Raw genomic sequence first — 26,396 nt, 5'->3', positions numbered from 1 at the left:
CGCGAATTCGCGTGTGCGAAACCGGGACCACGACAATAGACAAGTACCGATAAGGGCCTGTAATTTGGAGGGGAGACGTAATTCTATTGCCTGTACCCTAGTTCTTTTTATTGACCTCGAAAGGATGACAGGCAAAGTGAACCTCGATGGAATTTGAACTTTCAGAGTAAAGACGGAAGAGTGTTACATATGATATGAAGTAAATAGATAAAAGATTTGGTAGATTAACGGTAATTCAGAATTGGTAGATGTTCCTTACATTTAATTACTGCATAATGAGAGAAAAGCTGTCTAATTAATTTTGATAGAATAACTAAAAATCTGTGGCGTATAAGTACATAAACGTGCCCCGCTGACTTTGTTTTCTTCTGACTTTCTGAGAAATTGTTTTTTGTTTTTAATGGAATCTCCTATGACTATATTTTAGAGGATGACAGTTTTAATACTTTTCAGACGGCTTTTTTGCAAATTCCGTTTACCAAATCCACTCACAAGACTTTGGTCAGCCCAAGCGTGGGTACTACTTGAGAACAGTGGTCCCGGTGCGCGTACTCGCGCATCCGCGCCAGCTAGTCGATCCTTACTTTGTGTTTTTGTGTTATTTACATTGTTTAAGGCGACCCTTCGGTATAGGTACACACGCGACTTTGTTTACATTTCTGAAGATAACAGAAACCCTTTTCTCCGAACCCTAACCCTAACCTCTCATATATATAAAAGAAAAAAAACTTTCTTCAAATGTATCCAGTACTTATACCGAAGTTACGCTAAAAATTATTTACTTTGCTAGGTAGTCGTAGGATCGACTACTTACAACTAGCTAGCGCAGATACGCGACTGCGAGTGTGCGTGAAACGGGACCACTGTTTGCTAGTAGTACCCCAAGCGTGTAGTAGAAACGTTGTGCCCAATTTGTCACGTACTGGGACTGTACCTAGAAATATGTGGTTGAGAAACGAGCTTCATACAAGAAACCTGCGAATGTTTTTAAACTACACTCAATGTCGTTGTTACAACTGTCTCTTGTTAATTGTTGAGCATCTTAAATTTTTGAGGTTATTGTGCTTGCTGTGTAAAACTATAGATGTGTGCATGTGTATCTCTCTTTCTAAAGATATATTATGTATATATATACATGCTCCAGCATGGCCGCAGTGAAATGACAGAAACAAGTAAAAGAACATACCATCATCATCTTCGTCGTTGTCATTGTTTAATGTCTGCTTTCCATTCTGGCATAGGTTGGACTGTTTGACAGAGAAGCAGAAAAGTGCAGGGCTGGGTTAGGCTGCAATGTCATCTTTACAATGGTTTCTACTGCTAGATGCCCTTCCTAATGCCAACCACAGAATGTACTGGGTGCTTTTTATGTGTCGCCAGCATCAGTCGATGCTGGGAGCAGGTGTGGCTATGAGGTAAGAAGTTTGCTTCCCAACCCATTCTTGCAGTTTGGGTAAGTATGTGTCTCCCATGATGGCCTTGGGTCAACTGAAACAGTGTGAGTGGATGTGGTAGATGGAAACTGGAGGAAGCATATCATATTTAGATATTTATATCATCATCATCATTGTTTAATGTCCACCTTCCATGCTGATGTGACTGGGATAGTTTGAGAGGAACCGACCAGACGTAAGCCTGCACCAAACTGCAGTGAGTGTTTTACCAGGATTTTTACAGCCTCAATGGATTCTGACTCCTGCAAACATAGATATTAAGTGGATGACAGTGTTGATGTAAGATTTTCAATGTTGAATTACTATGTTGTTTAACGATTCTCTTTATCTCACTGCTTCTTTTTTTTCTATTTCAGAATATCACATCATGTTGACGTGAAAGAAATCTCTTCATTTAGACATGCCTCTGATATTTTGATTGACTTTCATCAATTAAAGGAAGACCATATATTCATAAGGCACATTCATCAACGCATCAACTTCTTTGTATAAATCTTCAACAGGTGATGGGAAAATACTTCTTCTGGACATTGTATTTAACAGCAACGTTCTTTTGTCTTCACTGTCTGGAATGTAGAGATGATCAATTTCCAGGTTAATTAATCTTGGATACCTTTACAAAAGAGTTTACATCTTCTGTTTTAGATGTTAAGTAAGATCACTGATTGGAGAAACATAACATTAAACTATTCTCTGACACATCTGAACACAAACACTCTTAGAAATGCAAAAAGAACTACCATTGTGTTATGTATGAAAAATTATTATCTCACGATGAATGATTTAACTAAACCAAAAAGGCCACATCATTGCAATATCTGTGGCAGATCATTTTCTGCAAACAGTCTCTTGATTAGGCACAAACATATTCATACTGGTGAAAAACTATGTCATTGTAATATCTGTGGTAAATCATTCTCTCAAAGTAGTCAATTGACTAGGCACAGACTTACTCATACAGGAGAAAAACCACTTCATTGTAGTATCTGTGGTAAATCATTCTCTAGAAATAGCGAATTGACTTGTCACAAATGTATTCATACTGGGGGAAAACCGTATCAGTGTGATATCTGTGGTAAATCATTTTCTCAAAGTAGTGACTTGCCTAAACATAAACTCTCCCATACAGGAGAGAAGCCATTTTATTGTAAATTCTGTGGTAAATATTTTTCTGAAAATAGCAGTTTAAGTAGTCACAAATGTAAACATAGAGGAGAAAAGCCATATGACTGTAATATCTGTGGTAAATCGTTTGCTAGCAATAGTTGCTTGATTATTCACAAACGTATTCATACCAGGGAAAAACCATATCAGTGTGATATCTGTGATAAATTATTTTCTCAGTCTGGTCCCTTGAAATCACACAAACGAGTTCATACAGGAGAGAAACTATATCACCGTGATATTTGTGGTGGGTCATTCTCTGAAAGGAGTGCCTTGACTACACACACGCTCACACATACAGGAGAGAAGCCATTTCATTGTGATATCTGTGGTGAATCGTTCGCTAGCAATAGTCAATTGACTTATCACAAACGCATTCATACTAGGGAAGATCCATATCAGTGTGATATCTGCAGTAAATCATTTTCCAGAAGTAACACTGTCACTCGTCACAAACGTATTCATACTGGGGAAAAACCATATCAGTGTGATATCTGTGGTAAATCATTCTCTCAAGGTGGTGACGTGCTTAAACACAAACGTACTCATACAGGTGAGAAGCCATATCATTGTAATATCTGTGGTAGGTCATTTTCTGGAAGTAGTGACTTGATTAAACACAAACGTATTCATACAGGAGAGAAGCCATATCATTGTAATATCTGTGGTAAATCATTTGCTGACAGTAGCAATTTAAATTGTCACAAACGTGTTCATACTGGAGAGAGGCCATATCATTGCAATATCTGTGATAAAGCATTCCCAACAAGTAGTTATTTGACTGATCACAAATGTATTCATACTGGGGAAAAGTTTTATCAGTGTGATATTTGTGGTAAATCATTCGCTAGAAATAGTCAATTGACTTGTCACAAACGCATTCATACTGGGGAAAATCCATACCAGTGTGATATCTGCGGTAAATCATTTTCTCAAAAGAGTACTTTAAATAATCACAAACATATTCATACAGGAGAGAAGCCATATCATTGTTATATCTGTGGTAAATCATTCTCTCAAAGTGGAATCTTGTCTAGACACAAACGTACACATACAGGAGAGAAGCCATATCATTGTAATATCTGTGGTAAATCATTCTTCCAAACTTGGGTCTTGTCTAAACACAAACGTACACATAGAGGAGACAAGCCACATGATTGTGATATCTGGTGAATCATTCTCTAGCAAGAGTAACAAACATATTCAAAATTGGGGAAAATCCATATCACTGTAACATCTGCGGTAAATCATTTGCTGAAAATAATTTTTTAACTAGTCACAAGGATATTCATACAGAAGGGAAGCCAGATCCTTGTAATATCTGTGGTGAGTCATTCTCTCAAAAAGGCCTCTCAAGTACACATGTGAGTATTCATACACAAGTGCAACCGTATCAGTATTAAAATTTATTACACCATGACAACAATTATTATGAGTATTTTGTCTGCTATAAGGACAGGGTTCATTCCTCTTCATGCTTGACATTATCAACCTCAGTTTCTTGGATGTCAACATGAAATTCATGAATCTCAACTTCAATATCATTTATATATCTAAATATATCAACACAGAGATGACTTTGATTTCTGAAGAGGATTGTGCTGGATTTTTGAGGAATTTGTTATGAGAGAATAAAGGAATGGGAATAAGGAATAAAAGTTTTGAGTGACATTGATTTTGTCTTTGTTGTGTTTTCATCATCATCATCATCATCATCATCATCCTTTAACGTTTTCTATCCAGGATCAGGTGGGAAAGTGTTACAAGAGCTGTCAAGCCAGAGTACTGCTCCAGATTTGGCTGTATGCCCTTAAGATACATGGTGTGTTTTATAAATATCCCTCTGCAAGTATCATGCTAACATGAAACCAGTAGTAGCTCTTTTAGTTTTGAATTTAATTTGATGTGTGTGTGAACATGATGTCAGTCTAATTACAAAAATAGGTGTACACAAAACGTGTATACAAATCTTCTAGAGGGAAATAAAGAAAAAAAAATTCAAACTTTTCACAATTGCCGTTTACACTCTATATGCTACAAAATTGCAAGATAAGATATCCGATGTGAAAATCTTAGAAAAGTGTAATATGTCCAGCATCCAAAGCATCATCATCATCATCGTTTAGTGTCCACTTTCCATGCTAGCATGGGTTGGACGGTTCAACTGGTGTCTAGGAAGCCAGAAGGCTGCACCAGGCCCAGTCTGATCTGGCAGTGTTTCTACAGCTGGATGCCCTTCCTAATGCCAACCACTCCGTGAGTGTAGTGGGTGCTTTTTATGTGCTACCGGCACAGGTGCCAGACGAGGCTGGCAAACGACCACGATCAGATGGTGCTTTTTATGTGCCACTGGCACGGGGGCCAGGCGAGACTGGCATCGGCCACAAACGGATGGTGCTTTATACATGCCACCAGCACGAATCCAGTCCGGGCGGCACTGGAAACGGCCACATTCGGATGGTTCTCTTACGTACCACTGGCACTGATATCACAGCTGCAATTTCCATTGATGTTGATCGATTTCGATTCTCACTTGCCTCAACAGGTCTTCACAAGTAGAGTTTTGCGTCCCAAGAAGGAAAGGTATGCATAAGTGAACTGGCTACATCCCATGTAAAAGCCACGGGTCATGGTCTCACTTGTATACTGATGAGAATTCAGTGTAGATGGTTAGGACATGTTTTCGAAATGGAAAATGACTGCATTACAAAAATTCTTCTGTGTGTCCAACAAATAGAGGGATATCATGACAGCCTGGCCTTAGGTATAAGGATAAGCTGAAGCAATAAATAAACTCTCTAGAGCTTGATTTGACATGTTGGGAAAGTCATTGCCTAGATCCATTTGCATGGCATAAAAATCTTGGTCCTAATCACCTGATTTAAGTGTATTTACACCATTTCTGCAATTTCAACCAATCCCTGACGTCCATTAAGGTAAAAAACATTCTGTGCTGTATGAATATGTCCCTCGTTTAAGCAACAGATTGGGTTTATTTACATTTGTGAAGAAAAAAAGATACCCTTCCCCCACCCCTAACCTTAACTAACCCTAATTTTCCATGACCGGTTAGAGCCTGGAATCCTCCAAATGAACTCACAACATGTCGCTTAGTCGAATTAGCCCATCATTTACTCTACAAATGTTTTATCGTCAACACTGCACTTTCACATGATTTGAAAATACTGTAACATATTTACAAAGTATGCTATTTTAATCCCGAGCAAAGCTGGGTATCTGCTAGTTTTTTGCATACATAAATGACTATGGATGCATGCATTACACATTATATATATATATTATATATATATATATATATATATATATATATATATTATATATATATATATATGTATATATATATATATATATATATATATATATATATATATATATGTGTGTAAAATGGTAAGATAACAAAAGAAAGAAAGAGACCTCAATATTATGTAAATAATAGCCAGATAACCGAAGAGATGGCGTCGTGGATTCCCACTTCGGCATCTGAAACCCAGAGTTTTATCTTCACTATCGAGTAACATGTTATTTTATAGATATATATATATACTTGCGGTATAGCCCAGCTTTGCTCGGGTTTGTTTTCTTTTCGACCCTTTAGAATTGGAATTTTTGAAAAGTAATAATTTTACATTATGTAGCTTGTCATTCTCTTTAAGTGAACATTTTTCTGGTTGAAATACACCAAAAAATCGTTAAAAAATAGGGATTTTCATAGAAAAATAGCACGTTTGATGTAAATAATTTTTGGTGTTATCATGGTCCGATATGAATTTTTTCTACTACGGAAGGAAGAGCAAGCCTTCTTCTATCATACTCTCAATTTTAGTCAACTTGCGCCGCAGGGTCTCGGAGGAGATAGTGTTAGTTGAAGGCGTCAGGAAGGGTCACGAAATGACATCACGTCAGGAGGCGACAGGTTAAAAACAGCATCTTTCTTCTGAGGTCAGCGGAAGTTACTGCAAACTATTAAAATGCATAGAAAGATTGAGAAAATATGGTCGTTTGACTTAGATATATCAAACATGAATTTTTCTGAAAGGTATGAGGAAGGTAGGTGTAGGGCCGACCTAAGCCTTGTGAGTGGATTTCGTAGACGGAAACTGAAAGAAGCCCTTTGTATATGTGTGTGTGTGTGTGTATATATATATATATGTGAGTGTGTGTGTGTATGTTTGTGTGTCTGTGTTTGTCTCCCCAGCATCGGTTGGCAAGCGATGTTGGGGAGACAAACACAGACACACAAACATACACGCTTGCCAACCGATGCTGGTGTGTTTACGTCCCCGTAACTTAGCGATTCGGCAAAAGTGAACGATAGAATAAGTACTGGGCTTCCAAACAGTAAGTCCTGGGATCGATTTACTTGACTAAAAGGCGGTGCTCCAGCATGGCCACAGTCAAATGACTGAAACGAGTAAGGAAATTCGGGGTGTAGCACAGTTGTGTAGGTATGCCAGTCTTTCAACGCTTCAATGAACTCCGACCCTTGCAAACATTGACATTAAACGGATGACAGTATTGATGCAAAATTTGAAAATGTTGAATTGCTATGTCACTTAACTATCCTCTTTATCTCACTGACTCTTTTTTTTCTATTTCAGAATATCATATCCTGTTGACGTAAAAGAAATCTTGTCGTTCAGATATTTTTATGGACTTTCATGAACTAAAGGAAGACGATATATTTATAAGGAGCCTTCATCATTTGAGAGAATAAAGAAATGGGAATAATGAATAAAAAGTTACACTGAAGTTGATTTTGTCTATGTGTTTTCATCATCCTTTAGTGAAATTTTTTTTTTTACTGGCATGGGTGGCACATTGCGACATGAGCTGGCAAACAATAATGCACTAGTTTCTAATCTGATTTGCTTGGAGTCTTTGGGTGTATTCTCCTAATGCTAACCAATTTACAGTTTATGCTGTGTGCTTCAAGTATATGTGTATGTATGCACATACACACATATATGTGTGTGTGTATATATATATATCATCATCAGCATCCACTGAAAAAAATTTATATTTCCAATGATTCTGAGGTGGGGTGTGTCCCAATTTTCCAAGCAAAAATAAGGAGTTTCCAAGCAAAAATAAGGAGTTTGCTAGCACGGAAAACGGACGTTAAACGATGATGATGATGATGAACAAATGATAAGAAGACAAAGAAAATTGTTTAACACATTGTGGCTGGGAAGTAAAAACAGTTCCTCTGGTACTGAAATTCGTGTGATGGGTGAAAAGTTATTTGACCAGCGACTTCGGAAAATGGGAGAAACTATTAAATAGATAACTTGACATTTGCTCAGGAATTAAACAATGAAGATATTTATGTTTGTGGTGGCAAAGTTGTGTGATTTGAAGTAGCCTAAATCGCCTCCCACCAAGCAGACCAACTTCGTGGCCTTAGAGTGAATATGCAAGGGAAGAGATACAAAAACAAAAAAAATGAGAATTATATATATATATATAAAGTTGAAGTCTGTGTATTGCGGGAAAGGAGAAGGGTTGGCGACAGGAAATGACCCTAAGACAGGTTAAAGATGGCCTCTTTCTTCCAGGGTCTGCGACGGGATGAAGTTGTGTGCTGGAAACGGTCATAGGGTAGAATATACAAGGACACTTTCTTAAAATAATCTGGTGAGAATTTTAAAAGAACTTGAAGATAAAGTTATTGACAGAAAGGGAACGAATCCAACGAATCAGTAGCGCACTCTATTGGAGAATTAAGGAAATACAATTATATCAGGGGAAACAACTTCTACACCACATCAGCCACGTAGCCAAAAAAGCTAATTAATGTGCTTAATTACCGATCACTGAGTCGCTGTTTATTTGTGAATTCGGTAAGTGGACAAAGATTTACTTTAAGGCTGTAATAGTATTGATAAAACTACTAATAATAAGGTAAATAATAGAATTCTGTGAACCTCTCGATGTTACAGTAATTATTTTTCCAAGCGGGAACCTGACAACAATTAGGAAAATATATTTGTTCGTCTTAATTAATAATTTCCAAACTGAAATGTTTATTTGTTGTTTATAAAATACTATGACCGACTGTTACATGTGATATAAAGTAAATTAGTTGGTAAAAATGAATGTAATGTGGCATATTTAATTAGTAAAATGAGAAGAAACCGATTGAAGAATACCACATTAATTAACGTTGTCCCGTTGTTAATGAGGCATTGATAAAACGGTAAGTTGAGAAAGATTTACTTTAAGGCTGTAATGATAATAATGATAATGTAAATAATAGAATTATGTGAACCTCTCGATGTTACAGTAATTATTTTTCGAAGCGAAAACCTAACAAAATTAGGAAAATATATTTCTTCGACTTAATTAATAACTTTGCAGCTGAAATGTTGATTTGTTGTTTATAAAATACAATGACCGACTGTTGCATGTGATAGAACTGAAATTAATAGGTAAAATGATAATTAATCAGCGTAATTAATTAGTAAAATGTGAGGAGTCCGATTGAAGAATTCCACATTAATATATGTTATCCTGTTGTTTATGAGGCATTGATAAAACGGTAAGTTGATAAAGATTTAATGTAATGTTATATTAATAATAGTAATGATGATGATGATTTCAAAACTGGCCCAGGGTCAGCAAGAAAATAATAATGATGATGATAATTAAAACAATAATCTTTTGTGCTTTTGACCTGAAAATTGGAAGGAGGGCATAAATGAATTACGTGGACCCTAGTACTTGATTGCTTCTTATTTTTTCTTCCTGGAAATGATGAAAGGCGACCTTGATGTTATTTGAAGTTTGAGAAAATTCTGTAGTCTGTAACATATTTTCCCTAACCCTAAAACGGATTGAAATGCAATAGATCGATACTAGGGTCATAATTATGGGTGGACACTAAAAACGGAAACGGTTTTGTTATCCAGCTCTGTTTACGAATGACCCCTCAGTTTATGGCCACTGGGTATCTTTTCTCTCATAAAAATCAGGGACATTTTCATATGACACCGCCAGTAAATGTTACGGCAGAAATCGTTTTCACCTCAATAGATGTCTGTGATTGGTTGAAATTGACGAAATGCAAGAAATTAAACAACAAATATGTTTCAAACTACAGAATTTTCTGAAGAAAGCCAAGAGAAAAAGATGTTTTATAAACACATTCTACCATTATAGGAAGTTTAAAATTTTTTTAGTTACATAGAAATTATTTTTAAAATCTGTCGGTCAAAGCGAAAAGATCCTAATGATGTGTAGGGCATTGCCCATGGGCTCATCGTAGACAACATGAAGACAGGGACCTTCACTGCTGGCTACCTAGCGAGCTGGTCCAGAAAAGGGAATTCCGGCCGTGCAAGATGAAGTCTTAAATCAAACATTTTTCTGAAACGTAAAGGTGAAGTGTGTAGTAAACTTGTGTGGGTATACCAATGTTTCAACGCCTCAATGAACTCTGACCCCTGTAAACATTGACATTAAATGGCTGACAGTGTTCATGTAGTAATATTTACAATGTTGAATTACTATGTCACTTAACTATCCTCTTTATCTTACTGTTTCTTTTTTTATTTCAGAATATCACATCATGTTGACATAAAAGAAATTACTTCGTTCAGATGTGCCTTTGATATTTTTATCAACTTTCATCAACTAAAGGAAGACGATATATTTATAAGGAGCCTTCATCTATACATCAACGTTTCTATATAAATATAATCTATGACAAACAACAGTGAAATATATTTCTTGTCTTCACTGTCTGGAATGTAGAGGAGGTGATTGCTTTACAAGTTTGGATAACTTTACAAACGAGTTGACAATTTTTACCTGTTGATTTAAGTATTAAGATCACAGATGAAAGAAACCTAGCATTAAATTATTCCCTGAAAATAGTTATGCAAATGGACACAAACATATTCATAGAAAGGAAAAAAACAATATTATTGTGATATATATGACAAATTATCCTGTCATAATGAATAATTTAACTGAACCTAAAAACTCTGATACAAGAGAGAAACCATATCGTTGTGATATCTGTGGTAAATCATTCTTAGGAAAAAGTCACTTGACCATTCACAAACGTGTTCATACAGGAGAGAAGCCATATCGTCGTAATATCTGTGGTGAATCATTTTCTGATAATAGCAATTTAACTCGACATAAACGTATTCATACTGGGGAGAAACCATATCACTGTGATATTTGTGGTAATTCATTTTCTCGTAATAGTCATTTGACTAGGCACAAACGTATTCATACAGGAGAGAAGCCATATCATTGTGATATCTGTGGCAAATCATTTTCTTGTAATAGTGATTTGACTAGACATAAACGTATTCATACTGGAGAGAAGCCATATCATTGTGATATCTGTGGCAAATCATTTTCTTGTAATGGTGGCTTGACTGTCCATAAACGTGTTCATACAGGAGAGAAGCCATATCGTTGTGATATCTGTGGTAAATCATTCTCTTATAGTAGCCACTTGACTAAACATAAACATATTCATACAGGAGAGAAGCCATGTCGTTGTGATATCTGTGGCAAATCATTTTCTTGTAGTAGTGGCTTGACTGTCCATAAACGTGTTCATACAGGAGAGAAGCCATATCGTTGTGATATCTGTGGTAAATCATTCTCTTATAGTAGCCTCTTGACTAAACATAAACGTATTCATACAGGAGAGAAGCCATGTTGTAATATCTGTAGTAAATCATTTTCTTGTAATAGTGATTTGACTGTCCATAAACGTGTTCATACAGGAGAGAAGCCATATCGTTGTGATATCTGTGGTAAATCATTCTCTTATAGTAGCCTCTTGACTAAACATAAACGTATTCATACAGGAGAGAAGCCATGTCATTGTGATATCTGTAGTAAATCATTTTCTTGTAATAGTGACTTGACTAAACATAAGCGTATTCATACAGGAGAGAAGCCATATCGTTGTCATATCTGTGGCAAATCATTTTCTTGTAATAGTAGCTTGACTGTCCATAAACGTATTCATACAGGAGAGAAACCACATCACTGTGATGTCTGTGGCAAATCATTTTCTTGTAATGGTGGCTTGACTAAACATAAACGTATTCATACAGGAGAGAAGCCATATCGTTGTGATATCTGTGACAAATCATTTTCTCGTAATAGTCATTTGACTAGGCACCAACGTACTCATACAGGAGAGAAGCCATATCATTGTGATATCTGTGGTAAATCATTTTCTTGTAATAGTGACTTGACTGTCCATAGACGTGTTCATACAGGAGAGAAGCCATATCGTTGTGATATCTGTGGCAAATCATTTTCTTGTAATAGTGATTTGACTAAACATAAACGTATTCATACAGGAGAGAAGCCATATCATTGTGATATCTGTAGTAAATCATTTTCTTATAATGGTGACTTGACTAAACATAAGCGTATTCATACAGGAGAGAAGCCATATCGTTGTGATATCTGTAGTAAATCATTTTCTTATAATGGTGACTTGACTAAACATATGCGTATTCATACAGGAGAGAAGCCATATCGTTGTGATATCTGTAGTAAATCATTTTCTCGTAATAGTCATTTGACTAGGCACCAACGTGTTCATACAGGATAGAAACCATATCATTGTGATATCTGTGGTAAATTATTCTCATACAATGGTGACTTCACTAATTATAAGCATATTCATACTGGGGAAGAACAATATCACTGTGATATCTATGGTAAATCATTCTCATACAATGGTGACTTGATTAATTATTTGCCTATTCATACTGGGGAAGAACAATATCATTGTGACATCTGTGGTAAATCTTTCTCTCAAAAACGCCATTTATGTACACATGTGAGTATTCACACAAAAGTGCAACCATTCAGTATTAATATCTGTTACAACATTTATGGCTATTTTTTTCTACTGAAAGACACGGCTATTTTTATCTCTTCAAATATGATGTTATCGACTTAATTTTCAATAATGTCAACATCAAATTCATGAATGTCATGTATATATATGGAAGTATATCAACAATGCCTTTGATTTCTGAAGATGATTGCTCGGATATTTGAGCAATTTGTTTATGAGAGAATAAAGAAATGGGAATAATGTATTAAAGGTTACACTGAAGTTGATTTTGTCTATGTGTTTTTATCATTATCGCTGTTATCATCATCATCCTTTAGTGAATTTTTTTTTTTTACTGGCATGGGTGGCACAGTGTGACATGAGCTGGCAAACCAAAATGCTGCACTAGGTTCCAGTCTGATTTGTTTGGGTTTCTTTGGGTGTATTCTCCTAATGCTAACCTGTTCACAGTTTATGCTGTGTGCTTTATATGTGTACGTATGCACACACATACACACACATATATATATGTGTGTATATATATATTATCATCATCACCATCCACTGAAAAAAAAATATATATTTACCCCTTTATCCAGGGGTAAAGGGGTCTGCCCCACTTTTTCCAAGCAAAAATAAGGAGTTTGCAGCACATTGTGAGGTCAGGGTACTTGATTCCATGCAAAAAATCTGAGTTTTTTTGTTTGTCTTTATGAAAATCTTGTGGGTGAAATATCAAAATTTACCCGAAATTCTTCTGGACTCCAACTTCTTTGAAAAAAAATTGTGACAACAAATTCGTATGTAATCGTAATCTAAACGATCTAAAAAGTATTATCAGAAATGTAGTCATGGAAAATTTTTAATTACCGTTAATCTACCAAATCATCATCATCATCATTTAACGTCCGCTTTCCATGCTAGCATGGGTTGGATGATTTGACTGAGGTCTGGCAAACCAGACTCCAATCTGATCTGGCAGAGTTTCTACAGCTGGATGCCCTTCCTAATGCCAACCACTCCGTGAATGTAGTGGGTGTTTTTTACGTGCCACTGGCACAGGGGCCAGAGCAGGCTGGCAAACGGCCACGATCGGTTGGTGCTTTTATATGTCACCGATACAGACATCAGTCAGGCGAAGCTAGTATCTGCCGCATTCAGACGGTGCTTTTTACGTGTCCCCAGCACGAGTGTCTTAACTACAATTTCCATTTGATTTTTTATTTTGATGTTCAATATCAAAATTTATTACATAAAAACAATTATGACTGTTTTGTCTGCTAAAGGACAGAGTTTTTTCCTCTTCAAATTTCACGTTATCAACACCAGTTTTACCAGTATCAACATCAAATTCATGAATATCAACCTGAATGATGTGTATATACAATATACCTGAAATATATGAACACAACAATGCTTTTGATTTCTGAAGATGATCGTGCTGGATTTTTGAAGAATTTTGTTATGAGAGAATAAAGAAATGGAAATAATGAATAAAAGGTTAAACTGTTGACTTTGTCCATCTTGTTTTTTAATCACCATCATCATCATCATTATCATCCTATAGTAATATTTTCCATCCTGGGAAAATAAAGAGCATATTATATATATATGTGTGTGTGTGTGTGGAGGCGCAGTGGCCCTGTGGTTAGGGCAGGGGACTCGTGGTCGTAGGATCGCGGTTTCGATTCCCAGACCAGGCCTTGTGTGTGTTTATTGAGCGAAAACACCTAAAAGCTCCACGAAGCTCTGGCAGGGGATGGTGGCGACCCCTGCTGTACCCTTTCGCCACGACTTTCTCTTGCTCTTTCTTCTGTTGGCCTGCTCACTTAGCCAGCGGGGTGGCATCAATTGAAGGCTGAAACAATGCAAAGCGTATTGTAACCAGCGATGTGTAGCAACACCTGATAGCCTGGTCGGTCACGGTGATATATATATATGTGTGTGTGCATTATATATCTATATATATTTATGAAATTGTGTACATTTAAACACAAGAGAAAACTACCTTTAACAGGTAAGTTTTACATGCTAGAAGAAGCAGTCAAAACGACCAAAACCACATTTAAGAGCAATGTGGTTTTGGTCGTTTCAACTGCTTCTTCTAGCATATAAAATTACCCGTTAAAGGTAGTTTTCTCTTGTGTTTAAATGTACACTATTTTATATTGAGAATATGTCGACTATTGACTTTTATACATGCTAGGCCACTGGTGGTGAAATTCCTAAAAATATTTGACATCCTATATATTTACATACCTATATATATATATATATATATAGTTATCCGTAATAATGAAGGGTGAAATTAATTAATTTGGAAAAATTATCAATTACACCAAGTAGTCTTCGGCATGTAAAAGCCTCATTCGAGGAAAATTTAAGTAATACTAAGCAATAAGGGTTTAGCAACGAGTTGCCTTACCACATACCGAATTTAGAAATAGCAGTCAAAGGGTTATAGCTATTTCTTCTAAATAGCTATAACCCTTTGACTGCTATTTCTAAATTCGGTATGTGGTAAGGCAACTCGTTGCTAAACCCTTATTGCTTAGTATATATATATATATATATAAACGATGGACTACTTTCAGTTTCCGTCTAACAAATCCACTCACACAGCTTTGGTCAGCTCGTGGTTATAGTAGAAGAAACTTGTCCAAGGTGTCACGCAGTGGGACTGAACCTGGAACCATGTGTTTGGGAAGCAAACTTCTTACCACACATCCACTCCTATGTGTGTGTATATATATATATGTGTGTGTGTATATATATATATGTATATATATATATAGATATATATATATTGATATATATGTATATATATGTATGTATATATATATATATATGTATATATATACATATATATATGTATATATATATATATATATATATATATACATATGTATATATATATACATATATATACGTATATATATATATATATATATATATATACATATATATATATGCAGATATATATGTATATGTATATATATATATGTATATAAATATATATGTTATATATATGTATGTATATATATATATATATATGTATATATATATATATATGTATATATATATATATATAATATGTATATATATATATGTATGTATATATATGCATAGATATGCATATATATATATATGTATATATGCATAGATATATATATATATATGCATATATATATATGTATATATATATGCATATATATATATGTGTATATGTATCATCATCATCATCATCATTTAACGTCCGCTTTCCATGCTAGCATGGGTTGGACGGTTCAACTGGGGTCTGGGGAGCCCGAAGGCTGCACCAGGCCAGTCAGATCTGGCAGTGTTTCTACAGCTGGATGCTCTTCCTAACGCCAACCACTCCGAGAGTGTAGTGGGTGATTTTATGTGCCACCGACACAGGTGCCAGACGAGGCTGGCGAACGGCCACGCTCGGATGGTGTTTTTTATGTGCCACCGACACAGGTGCCAGACGAGGCTGGCAGACGGCCACGCTCGGATGGTGTTTTTATGTGCCACCGACACAAGTGTCAGATGAGGCTGGTGAACGGCCACGATCGGATGGTGTTTGTTACGTGCCCACAGCACGGAGGCCAGTCGTTGCGGTACTGGCTACGGCCACGTTCGGATGGTTTTCTTGTGTGCCACCGGCACTGGTACCACAAAGATACAAATCCATTGATGTTCATCTATTTTGATTTTTTGATTTTGATTTTGATTTTCACTTGCCTCAACAGGTCTTCTTGCCTCAACAAGTCTTCTTGCTTCACAAGTGTCATAAGAAGGAAGGTATGCACAGGTGGACTGACTACGTCCCAGGTAGGGGCCACGGGTTATGGCCTGACTAGTCTTGCCGGATCTTCGGATGGTGTTTTTATGTGCCACCGACACAGGTGCCAGATGAGGTTGGCGAACGGCCACGATCGGATGGTGTTTGTTACGTGCCCACAGCACGGAAGCCAGTCGATGTGGTACCGGCTACTGCCACATTCGGATGGTTTTCTTGTGTGCCACCGGCACTGGTACCACAAAGATACAAGTTCCATTGATGTTCATCTATTTTGATTTGTTTTGATTTGATTTGATTATCATTTGCCTCAACAGGTCTTCACAAGTGTCATAAGAAGGAAGGTATGCACAAGTGGACTGACTACGTCCCAGGTAGGGGCCACGGGTTATGGCTTGACTAGTCTTGCCGGGTCTTTGGATGGTGTTTTTATATGCCACCGACACAGGTGCCAGATGAGGCTGGCGAACGGCCATGATCGGATGGTGTTTGTTACGTGCCCACAGCACGGAAGCCAGTCGATGTGGTACCGGCTACTGCCACGTTCGGATGGTTTTCTTGTGTGCCACCGGCACTGGTACCACAAAGATACAAGTTCCATTGATGTTCATCTATTTTGATTTGTTTTGATTTGATTTGATTATCATTTGCCTCAACAGGTCTTCACAAGTGTCATAAGAAGGAAGGTATGCACAGGTGGACTGACTACGTCCCAGGTAGGGGCCACGGGTTATGGCTTGACTAGTCTTGCGGGGTCTTTGGATGGTGTTTTTATATGCCACCGACACAGGTGCCAGATGAGGCTGGTTAACAGCCACGATCGGATGGTGTTATGTGCCCACAGCACGGAGGCCAGTCGTTGCGGTACTGGCTACTGCCACGTTTGGATTTTTTTCTTGTGTGCCACCGGCACTGGTACCACAAAGATACAAGTTCCATTGATGTTCATCTATTGTGTTTGTTTTGATTTGATTTTCACTTGCCTCAACAGGTCTTCATAAGTGTCACAAGAAGGAAGGTATGCACAGGTGGACTGACTACGTCCCAGGTAGGGGCCACGGGTTATGGCCTGACTAGTCTTGATGTATATATCTATGCATATATATATATATACATACATATATATATATACATACATATATATATATATACATACATATATATATATATACATACATATATATACATACATATATATATATATCTGTATATATATAAATCTATATATATATATAAATCTATATATATATATAAATCTATATATATATTTATATATATCTGTAAATGTAATATGTGACAATTATTTTACAGATAAATTCCTCTATTTACATAATATTGAGGTCTCTTTCTTTCTTTTGTTATCTTACCGTTTTTACCAATATATATATATATTACTCCGAGTAACAGCTTTTGTTAAATTTCTGCTTTTTTAAATAAAGCATATTACTCTACCTCTGGTATTGGAGTACTCCTTTTTCCACCTTGTTTCACATTTATGTGTTTACTCCAGTATATATATATATATATATATATATATATACATATATATATTTTGGGTTTGGTTTGCAAAATTCTTTATGTGAGTTTGTGTGTTGAACCATATTCTGTTGTCAGGGGAGAGTCATCCTCTTTTGGTGCCTTATGATTTAACACACTCACCGGTAAAATTTCCACTTATTCCTTTTTTAATTTTCTAAAATTTTCGTTGCGTCTTGCAACCTTTCCAATAGTTTTGACTATTTCAGTGGTAAGCCTTTACACCAATATGGAGTCAAAACTATTTAAAAGGTTGCGAGACACAATGAAAATTTTAGAAAAATAAAAAAGAAATAAGTGGAAATTTTACCGGTGTGTGTGTTAAATTATAAGGCACTAAACTTCACATTTCTAAACTAAGTATATGAATTATATTTGGAATACAAGACAATACAATGGATTTTACATATGAATATTATGGATTATTGCAAAAGAAAAACCAAGGAAGTATATATGGATTTAACAACAATCATCACCTGCCACACTTTTCCACTAATGTCTGCAAAGAAAATGGATGTTAGAGGATGATGATGATGAAAACACAACAAAGACCAAATCAATGTCACTTAAAACTTTTATTCCTTATTCCCATTCCTTTATTCTCTCATAACAAATTCCTCAAAAATCCAGCACAATCATCTTCAGAAACCAAAGTCATCTCTGTGTTGATATATTTAGATATATAAGTGATATTGAAGTTGAGATTCATGAATTTCATGTTGACATCCAACAAACTGAAGTCGATAATGTCAAGCTTGAAGAGGAATAAACCCTGTCTTTTAGCAGACAAAATATTCATAATTGTCGTCATGGTGTAATAAATTTTAATACTGATACAGTTACACTTGTGTATGAATACTCACATGTGTACTTAAGAGGCCATTTGCAGAGAATGGTTTACCACAGATATGGCACTGATATGGTTTTTTCCCCAGTATGAATATGTTTGTTACTATTGCTAGAGAATGATTCACCAGATATCACAATCATGTGGCTTCTTCCCCGCATGTGTACGTTTGTGTTTAGACAAGACCCCACTTTGGGAGAATGATTTACCACAAATATAACAATGATATGGCTTCTCTCCTGTATGAATACGTCTGTGATTATTCAAAGTCTTGTTGTGAGAAAATGATTTACCACAAATATCACATTGATATGGGTTTTCTTCAGTATGAATACGTGTGTGACTAATCAAATAGCTATTTGTAGAGAATGATTTACCACAGATATTACAATGATACAATTTCTCTCCTGTATGAATACGTTTGTGACAGGTTAAAGTGCTACTTTCAGAAAATGATTTACCACAGATATCACACTGATATGGCTTATCTCCTGTATGTGTACGTTTGTGTTTTGTCAAATCACTACTTCCAGAAAATGATCTACCACAGATATTACAATAAAATGGTTTCTCTCCTGTATGAGTACGTTTGTGTTTAGGCAAGTCACCGTTTTGAGAAAATGATTTACCACAGATATCACACTGATATGGGTTTTCCCCAGTATGAATACGTTCGTGACGTGTTAACGTGCTCTTTTCAGAAAATGATTTACCACAGATATTACAATGATATGGTTTTTCCCCAGTATGAATACGTATGTGAGTAGTCAAGTTATTATCTCTAGAGAATGATTCACCACAGATCTTACAATGATATGGCCTCTCTCCTGTATGAGTACGTTTGTGATTAGTCAAGTTACCACAATGAGAAAATGATTTACCACAGACATCACAATGATATGGTTTCTCACCCGTATGAATACGTTTGTGCCTTTTCAAGTTACTACTTTCAGAAAATGATTCACCACAGATATCACATTGATATGGTTTTTTCCCAGTATGAATACGTCTGTGACTAGTTAAGTAACTATTTCCAGAGAATGATTTACCACAGATGTCACAATGATATGGCTTTTCTCCAACATGAATATGTTTGTGACTGGTTAAATAACTCTTTTCAGAAAATGATTTATCACAGATATCACAGGAATATGGTTTCTCTTTTGTATCAGAGTTTTTTGGTTTAGTTAAATTATTCATTACAAGAGAATAATTTGTCATACATGTCACAATGATATCGTGTTTTTCATTTCTATGAAGGTTTGTGTCCAGTTTTATCACTATTTTCAGAGAATAATTTCAAGTTGTGTTTCATCGGTGATCTTAATATCTAAAACACAAGATGTAAACGGTTAACTCTTTTGTAAAGTTATCCAAGCTCAATTAACCTGTAAATTGATCATCTCCTGTACATTCCAGACAGTGAAAACAAAAAAATGTTGCTGTTGAATACAGTATTTTCCCATTGTTTATCACAAAGATTTTATTTTCATAAAGAGATTGATGTATTGATGAATGTGCCTTATACTTATATATATATATGGTCTTCTTTTAGTTGATGAAAGTCAATAAAAATATCATCGGCACATCTGAATGAAGAAATTTCGTTTCCATCAACATGGTATGTTATTCTGAAATAGGAAAAGAAACATTAAGATAAAGAGAATCATTAAAAAACATAGTAATTCAACATTGCAACACTGTCATTCATTCAATGTCTATATATGACTGAAATGCAATAGATCGATACTAGGGTCATAATTATGAGTGATAATTTCATATGACACCGCGAGAAAAAACTGCTGTTCAAACCAAAAAGATCCTACGTCGGAAATAAAATAAAATACAGCATTCATATATATATATACAAAAACAAGTCCTGAGTTATACGGCCGAGGTCGATTTTGGCTTCCATTCCTTTCGGGAGCTACCTACTTCTATGTAAACGACTATCTGCCAAAATTTGAGACCATCATCATCATTACTAGTATTAATATAATCTTAAAAGAAGTCTTTGTCAACTTATTGTTCTACCGATGCCTCATAAAAAAGAGGTCAACATTAATGGGTCCTTCTTGAGAACAGTGGTCCCGGTGCGAGTACTCACGTATCCACAGCAAGCTAGTCATGACTAGTCGATCCTTACTTTGTGTGTTTTTGTGTTATTTACTTGTGTTTTATTTACTTTGATGGATCTTTTCCTTTTGAACGGCAGACAATTTCTAGTTAACTAAACACTTTAAAACTTCGTATACTGGTAGAATGTGTCAAAATAAAATATTTTTGGATCTTTTCCTTTTGAAGGCCAGATTTCAACACAATTTCTAGTTAACTAAACACTTTAAAACCTTGTATACTGGTAGAATGTGTCAAAATAAAATATTTTTTTCTCTTGGCTTTCTTGAGAAAATTGTAATTTGTTTGTTTAACGTTGTTTAATTTTTCGCATTTTAACCAATCCTATGCTCTCTTTTGAGCTAAAATCCTTTGCTGCGTCTAAAACTGAGACAACATCCTGTAACTAACCCTAAACCTAATTTTTTTTTTCTTAATTGTTACGTGTGTAAAAAAAACTAAAGCAATGGAAAATAATTTAAACAATTAACAAACAAAATAATTCTATAATTTTATACAAACGCTTTCCATACGTATATGGAAAGTGTGTGTTATGGAAAGCGTGTGTATAAAATTATAGAATTATTTTGTATGTTAATTGTTTAAATTATTTTCCATTGCTTTAGTTTTTTTTACACGCGTAACAATTAAATTAATTTAACAATTAAGAAAAAAAAATTTAGGGTTAGTTACAGGATGTTGTCTCAGTTTTAGACGCAGCAAATGATTTTAGTTGAATGGAGGTAATCGATAGGTTAAAATTGCCGAAATGCTCGGATTTTCAGACGAAATACCTTACAAACTATAGAATTTTCTCAATAAAACCAAGAGAAAATGATGTTTATGAGGTTTAAAAGTGTTTAGTTAACTAGAAATTGCGTTGACATCTGCAGTTCAAAAGGAAAAGATCCACTTTGTTTAAGAAAAATGATTTATTTTGGGTAAAAAAAATGATTTATTTTCTGTTTTATTTACTTTGCTAGGTAGTCGTTACAGGATCGACTGGTCACAACAGGCTAGCGCAGATGCGCGTGTGCGCACTGTTCGCTAGTAGTACCCATTAATGAATGTAGTATTCTGCAAACGGTTTCGTCTCATTTTAATAATTACACCACTTACTAATTTCCTTTATATCACATGTAACAGTCGATCATAAGATTTCATAAGCAACACATCAACATTTCGGTTTGGAATTCATTATTTAAGACACGGAAATATATTTTCCAAATTCTGTTGTGTCTGGGGAAAGTCATTTTGTTGTGGTGCACCTGAGCACTGTATACAATAATTTCATTATTATTTTATTGGATCTTTTCCTTTTGAAAGACAGAATTCAACACAATTTCTAGTTAACTAAACAATTTGAAAGATCCTTATTATTTTCATTTTTGTGCCTTATAATTTAACACACTCACCGGTAAAATTTCCCCTTATTCCTTTTTTAATTTTTATATTCTTATTTCCCTAAAATTTTCGTTGCGTCTTGCAACCTTTTCAATAGTTTTGACTCAAAACTACTGAAAACTACGGAGATGTACTTGCATAGCAAGTGATTTGATCTGAGATCGTGTGCTGAAACGAAAACAAATGCAGCGTGGAAGGTGTTTGTAAGCCATTTAAGAATCACACAAAATCCGATAGATTCACTTCAACATTTAAATTTAATTTGTCAAAATATTTTCGTCGCTTTGAGACCCGCGACCTGTTCACTGACAAAATTCCATGCTGCATCTGAGAAAGTAACAGTTAGTTCGTTATATATATGTACGTATGTATGTATGCACGCATGTATGTGTGTATGTATGTACGTACGTACGCATGTATGTATGTATGAATGTACGTACGCATGTATGTATGTGTGTAAATGCACGCACACACACACTATAAACCTGTAGTGGTGGATACGTGTAGACTGACCACTCATCACAACAATATCAAATTTCAACCTCCCCCGCCGAAACGAGGAAGTGATTTACGACCCTTACACCCACAACAAAACTCTAAAACCTATTATCAGCCACTTATCTCTATATATCAAAACTGAAAACTATTGAAAAGGTTGCAAGACGCAACGAAAATTTTAGGAGAATAAAAATAAGAAAAAAGTGGAAATTTTACAGGTGAGTGTGTTAAATTATAAGGCACCAAAAGAGAATGACTCTCCCCAGACACGACAGAATATGCTTCAATACACGAACTCATATAAAGAATCTTGCAAACCAAATCCAAAAACGAAATATTTTCCAGATGTTTTCGATTCGTAATAAATACTATAACATCAAGAGGGTCACATAATTCTATTATTTGCATTATTATCACCATTATAACCTTCAAGTAAATATTTCTCAACTTACCGTATTCAGATATGAACAACGAGTCAGTGATCGCTAATTAAGCACCTTAATTAATGTTTAACTTGGAGCTTGTAAAACAAGTTTGGTAGCAGTTACTTCCCTTTATATGATTGTATTTCTTTAATTCTCCAATAGATAGCTCCACTGACAGGTGATTTCGTTTCAGTGTTTTTCTGACAACCACTTCGCAAATTTACACCAGATTATTTTAACACAGAGTACTCACGTAGGAATTTTCGGTTTGAACGGCAGATTTTTAAAATAATTTCTTTGTAACTAAACACTTTTAAACTTCGTATACTGGTAGAATGTGTTTATAAAACATTTTTTTCTCTTGGCTTTATTGAGAAAATTCTATAGTTTGTAAGATATTTGTTGTTTAATTTCTTGCATTTCGGCAATTTCAACCAATCAATGACGTCTCTTGAGGTGAATCCAATTTGTCCTGATAGTTGTCAACAACAATTATTTCCAGTGTCATATGAAATTGTCCCTGTTATTTATGACATAGTACATATCAGTTACGTTCGTAAAGCAAAATTTTTTAGAATACCCTTAAAATATAATTATTGTTTTCCATAATATTTTGTTGCGTAATCCCCTCAATCTTATATAGGACCCTGATGGGGCTGTGTGGACCTGAGTTGAGAACCACTGATATAAATTGTCAGATCCTTCTCCTACCTAACCGGATGGCACTTCTCTGCAGACCAACTTAATAGCTACCCACAGCGACATTTCTGTGTGCAGTTCGTCTGTTATCGGTGATTGGGAATGTCCCACACACGCATTTGGGGGCTTCACCCTACTTTGTCTATGGCCTGTACCATGTAACCCCTTCAAACTCCAGCTGCTGCAGTGCCTCCATTCGTACCGGAATATGGCTGTCTGTGGAACAAACTCGAAGACGGCCTCTCAGCCGTAACTCTTTAGCATTTAATCCGGCCATAACCGGCCCAATTATTCCACCTGTTTTATGTTAAAACTGTCTGGATCCAACCTCTCACACCTACCCTACAATGTCATTTTAAAAATATATAGCCACACCATTTAAATTTTGAGGTTGCAAAATAATATGTGATTAATTCAAAACAGTATGAATTAAATAGGCAATAAATTTCACAAAGAAATCTGAATGCTAAAGGGTTAAATTTGATTGAGTGATGGTGCAAAAAGCTGTACTATTTTGTCCATTAATAGCTCATCTAAAAGCCCCAATTCCAAACACACTGATTGCAGCATTACCACCCTGATTTCTCTCCATGACGCCATCCACCATTGCAAGGTGTACCTTTCCCCAAGAGTGTGTCGCATCAATGGATAACCTCTTGCTAATCCAACTTTTCAACCCTTTGTTTTACCCTACAGCCCTTTATGAGCTCAAATATCACTGCTTCCCTTTCATTTCTCTCTCCATCTGCCCCATTCTCTACCTGTGTTGTGTTTCTTTAAATTAATTTTAAATATAACACAGAATTTAGTAAAATAACTTTGTTATCATTAAGCTTGTGTTAGGAACACAAATTGTGACTAAGGTTTGGTGGAAGATTTCAATTCAAAACTTATGAAAACAAGACATTTGTACTCATTGCTAGAGCCGGTTTCAGCCAGGTTGGTAACGAAAGGGTTAAAATAAACTTAGTAAGGCAGAACCTAGTCACTCTCCTGGCGGAATCAGGTCAGTTGAGTCATCTGGCATCATGTTCAGTTTCTTGGGAAGTTCTGATTTCTAATTCTTACCTTTATTCACCTGATTAAAACGGCTCTTTTGCAGGATGTTACACTTTTGTTAATCAGTAAAGAATATGTCAGAAACAGCAGTACTGGACTAAAGCCCATCTTTGTTGTTAATTATTCTTTGCCTAACTTGGAAAATTCCATTCGTTCGGATTTCAAGTCTGTAATCCAAGTGGAATGCATGCAGTGAATGTAGTCCAGTTTGACTTTGATGACACATTGTGGATTCAGTGAGGTATTTATGGATGTATGCATAACTGGAAGGAGAAATCTGTATTTACTTTAGTAAAAACTAGCATTATGACCCGTCGTTGTCGGGTCATAGTGCTAGTGCATGTATATATGTGTAAAGTTTAACACGTAATACTGAAATAATGGAGAAGATATGATATTGCTATGGGCTCGCCCTAGGCAAGAAGTGGGACATTTCTTTTACCCATGAAACTACATGGACCCTAAGTAAGGCATGTGTAAAATTTGAATGAAATTGGTTGTGTAGTTCTCAAGTTTTAGGGAAACACACAGACAGACACCCACACACATTATCAGTTTTATATATATAGAGATGTATATGTCAGTATATATTGTGGATACACAGGTGCACAATCCCTGGCCCTCCCTTGGTGTTTTACTTTTTAAACAAGGTAGGAGAACTAAGCAGTGATGTTTATAAGTAATATGTTATTACCATTCTAAGAATGTCAGTGCCAGATTCGAATTTATTCACCATGTTTTGTCATAGAGAAAATTTCTTGTTGTAAAGAAATGGTGTAAATACACCTAAATCAGATTTACACCATTTGCCTAGAGCCAGATATTTTACACCATGGAAGTGGATCCAGGCAATGACTTTCCCCAACATGTCAAATCAAGCTCTAGAGATTTTACTGATTGCTTCAGCTCATCCTTACACCTAAGGACAGGTCTTCCTCTGCCATGATATCCCTCCATTTTTTGGCCATAAAGAATAATTTTTTGAATGCAGCCATTTTTCATTTGAAAGGCATGTCCTAACCATCTGCACTGAATTCTCATCAACATGCTTTGGATGCTGGACATACCACATATTTCTAAGGTTTTGACATTTGATGTCTTATCTTCCTATTTTGTTGCACAAACAGCACATGTGGAAAGTTTCAAGTTTTTTTTATTTCTTTGTAAAAGGGAGTCCATGCTTCTGCCCCAGACTCAAAATACGAGATTAGTATACACTTATTTTAGTCACCAGACTGTCACTGTGTTCACAAACACACACACACATATCAAATTAAATACATAACCGAGAGAGCTACCACTAGTTTCATGCTGTTATGATACATGAACAGGCATATTTATAAAATACACCATGTATCTTAAGGTACACAGCCAAATCTGGAAAAACACTCTGGCTTGACAGCTCATGTCACACTTTCCCATCCAAGCCTGTATAGAAGACGGATGCTAAAAATGGATGTTAGATGATGATGATGAAAACACAACAAAGACAAAATCAAAGTCACTTAAAACTTTTATTCCTTATTCCCATTCCTTTATTCTCTCA

The 26,396-nt window shown here is 35.7% G+C and overlaps 3 protein-coding genes across 5 annotated transcripts in view; 2 read left to right on the top strand and 1 right to left on the bottom strand.

The window, feature by feature from the left end:
• Positions 1-12,367, top strand: part of LOC115225462 (zinc finger protein 208-like) — a 524,237-nt gene extending 511,870 nt beyond the window's left edge. The window contains exons 6-10 of the mRNA XM_029796419.2: positions 2,260-2,319; positions 2,488-2,751; positions 3,172-3,501; positions 3,670-3,716; positions 10,843-12,367. Of these exons, the coding sequence (XP_029652279.2) occupies positions 2,260-2,319; positions 2,488-2,751; positions 3,172-3,501; positions 3,670-3,716; positions 10,843-12,231 (2,090 nt within the window). The 3' untranslated portion in view covers positions 12,232-12,367. The remainder of the gene's footprint in view (positions 1-2,259; positions 2,320-2,487; positions 2,752-3,171; positions 3,502-3,669; positions 3,717-10,842) is intronic.
• The window catches only part of LOC115225439 (early growth response protein 1-like), a 424,836-nt gene that overhangs the window by 380,842 nt on the left and 17,598 nt on the right, over positions 1-26,396 (top strand). Inside the window, exon 1 of one of the 3 annotated variants that reach the window (XM_036514193.1) lies at positions 8,463-8,479. The exons of 1 other annotated variant lie outside the window; for it this stretch is intronic. The gene's annotated coding sequence lies outside the window, so the exon portion shown is untranslated. Of the gene's footprint in view, positions 1-8,462; positions 8,480-8,690; positions 8,836-26,396 lie in introns of those variants that run through there. One more of the 3 variants, XM_036514194.1, reaches the window with a different exon arrangement.
• Positions 3,711-26,396, bottom strand: part of LOC118768180 (zinc finger protein 271-like) — a 31,668-nt gene continuing 8,982 nt past the window's right edge. The window contains exons 4-5 of the mRNA XM_036514142.1: positions 19,070-19,191; positions 3,711-3,799 (exon numbers count right to left, since the gene is read on the bottom strand). Coding sequence (XP_036370035.1) covers positions 3,711-3,799; positions 19,070-19,191 — 211 coding nt within the window. The remainder of the gene's footprint in view (positions 3,800-19,069; positions 19,192-26,396) is intronic.

This window comes from Octopus sinensis, linkage group LG27 (assembly GCF_006345805.1).
Source record: "Octopus sinensis linkage group LG27, ASM634580v1, whole genome shotgun sequence".
NCBI lineage: Eukaryota > Metazoa > Mollusca > Cephalopoda > Octopoda > Octopodidae > Octopus > Octopus sinensis.
This window is presented reverse-complemented; position numbering and strand designations above follow the sequence as displayed.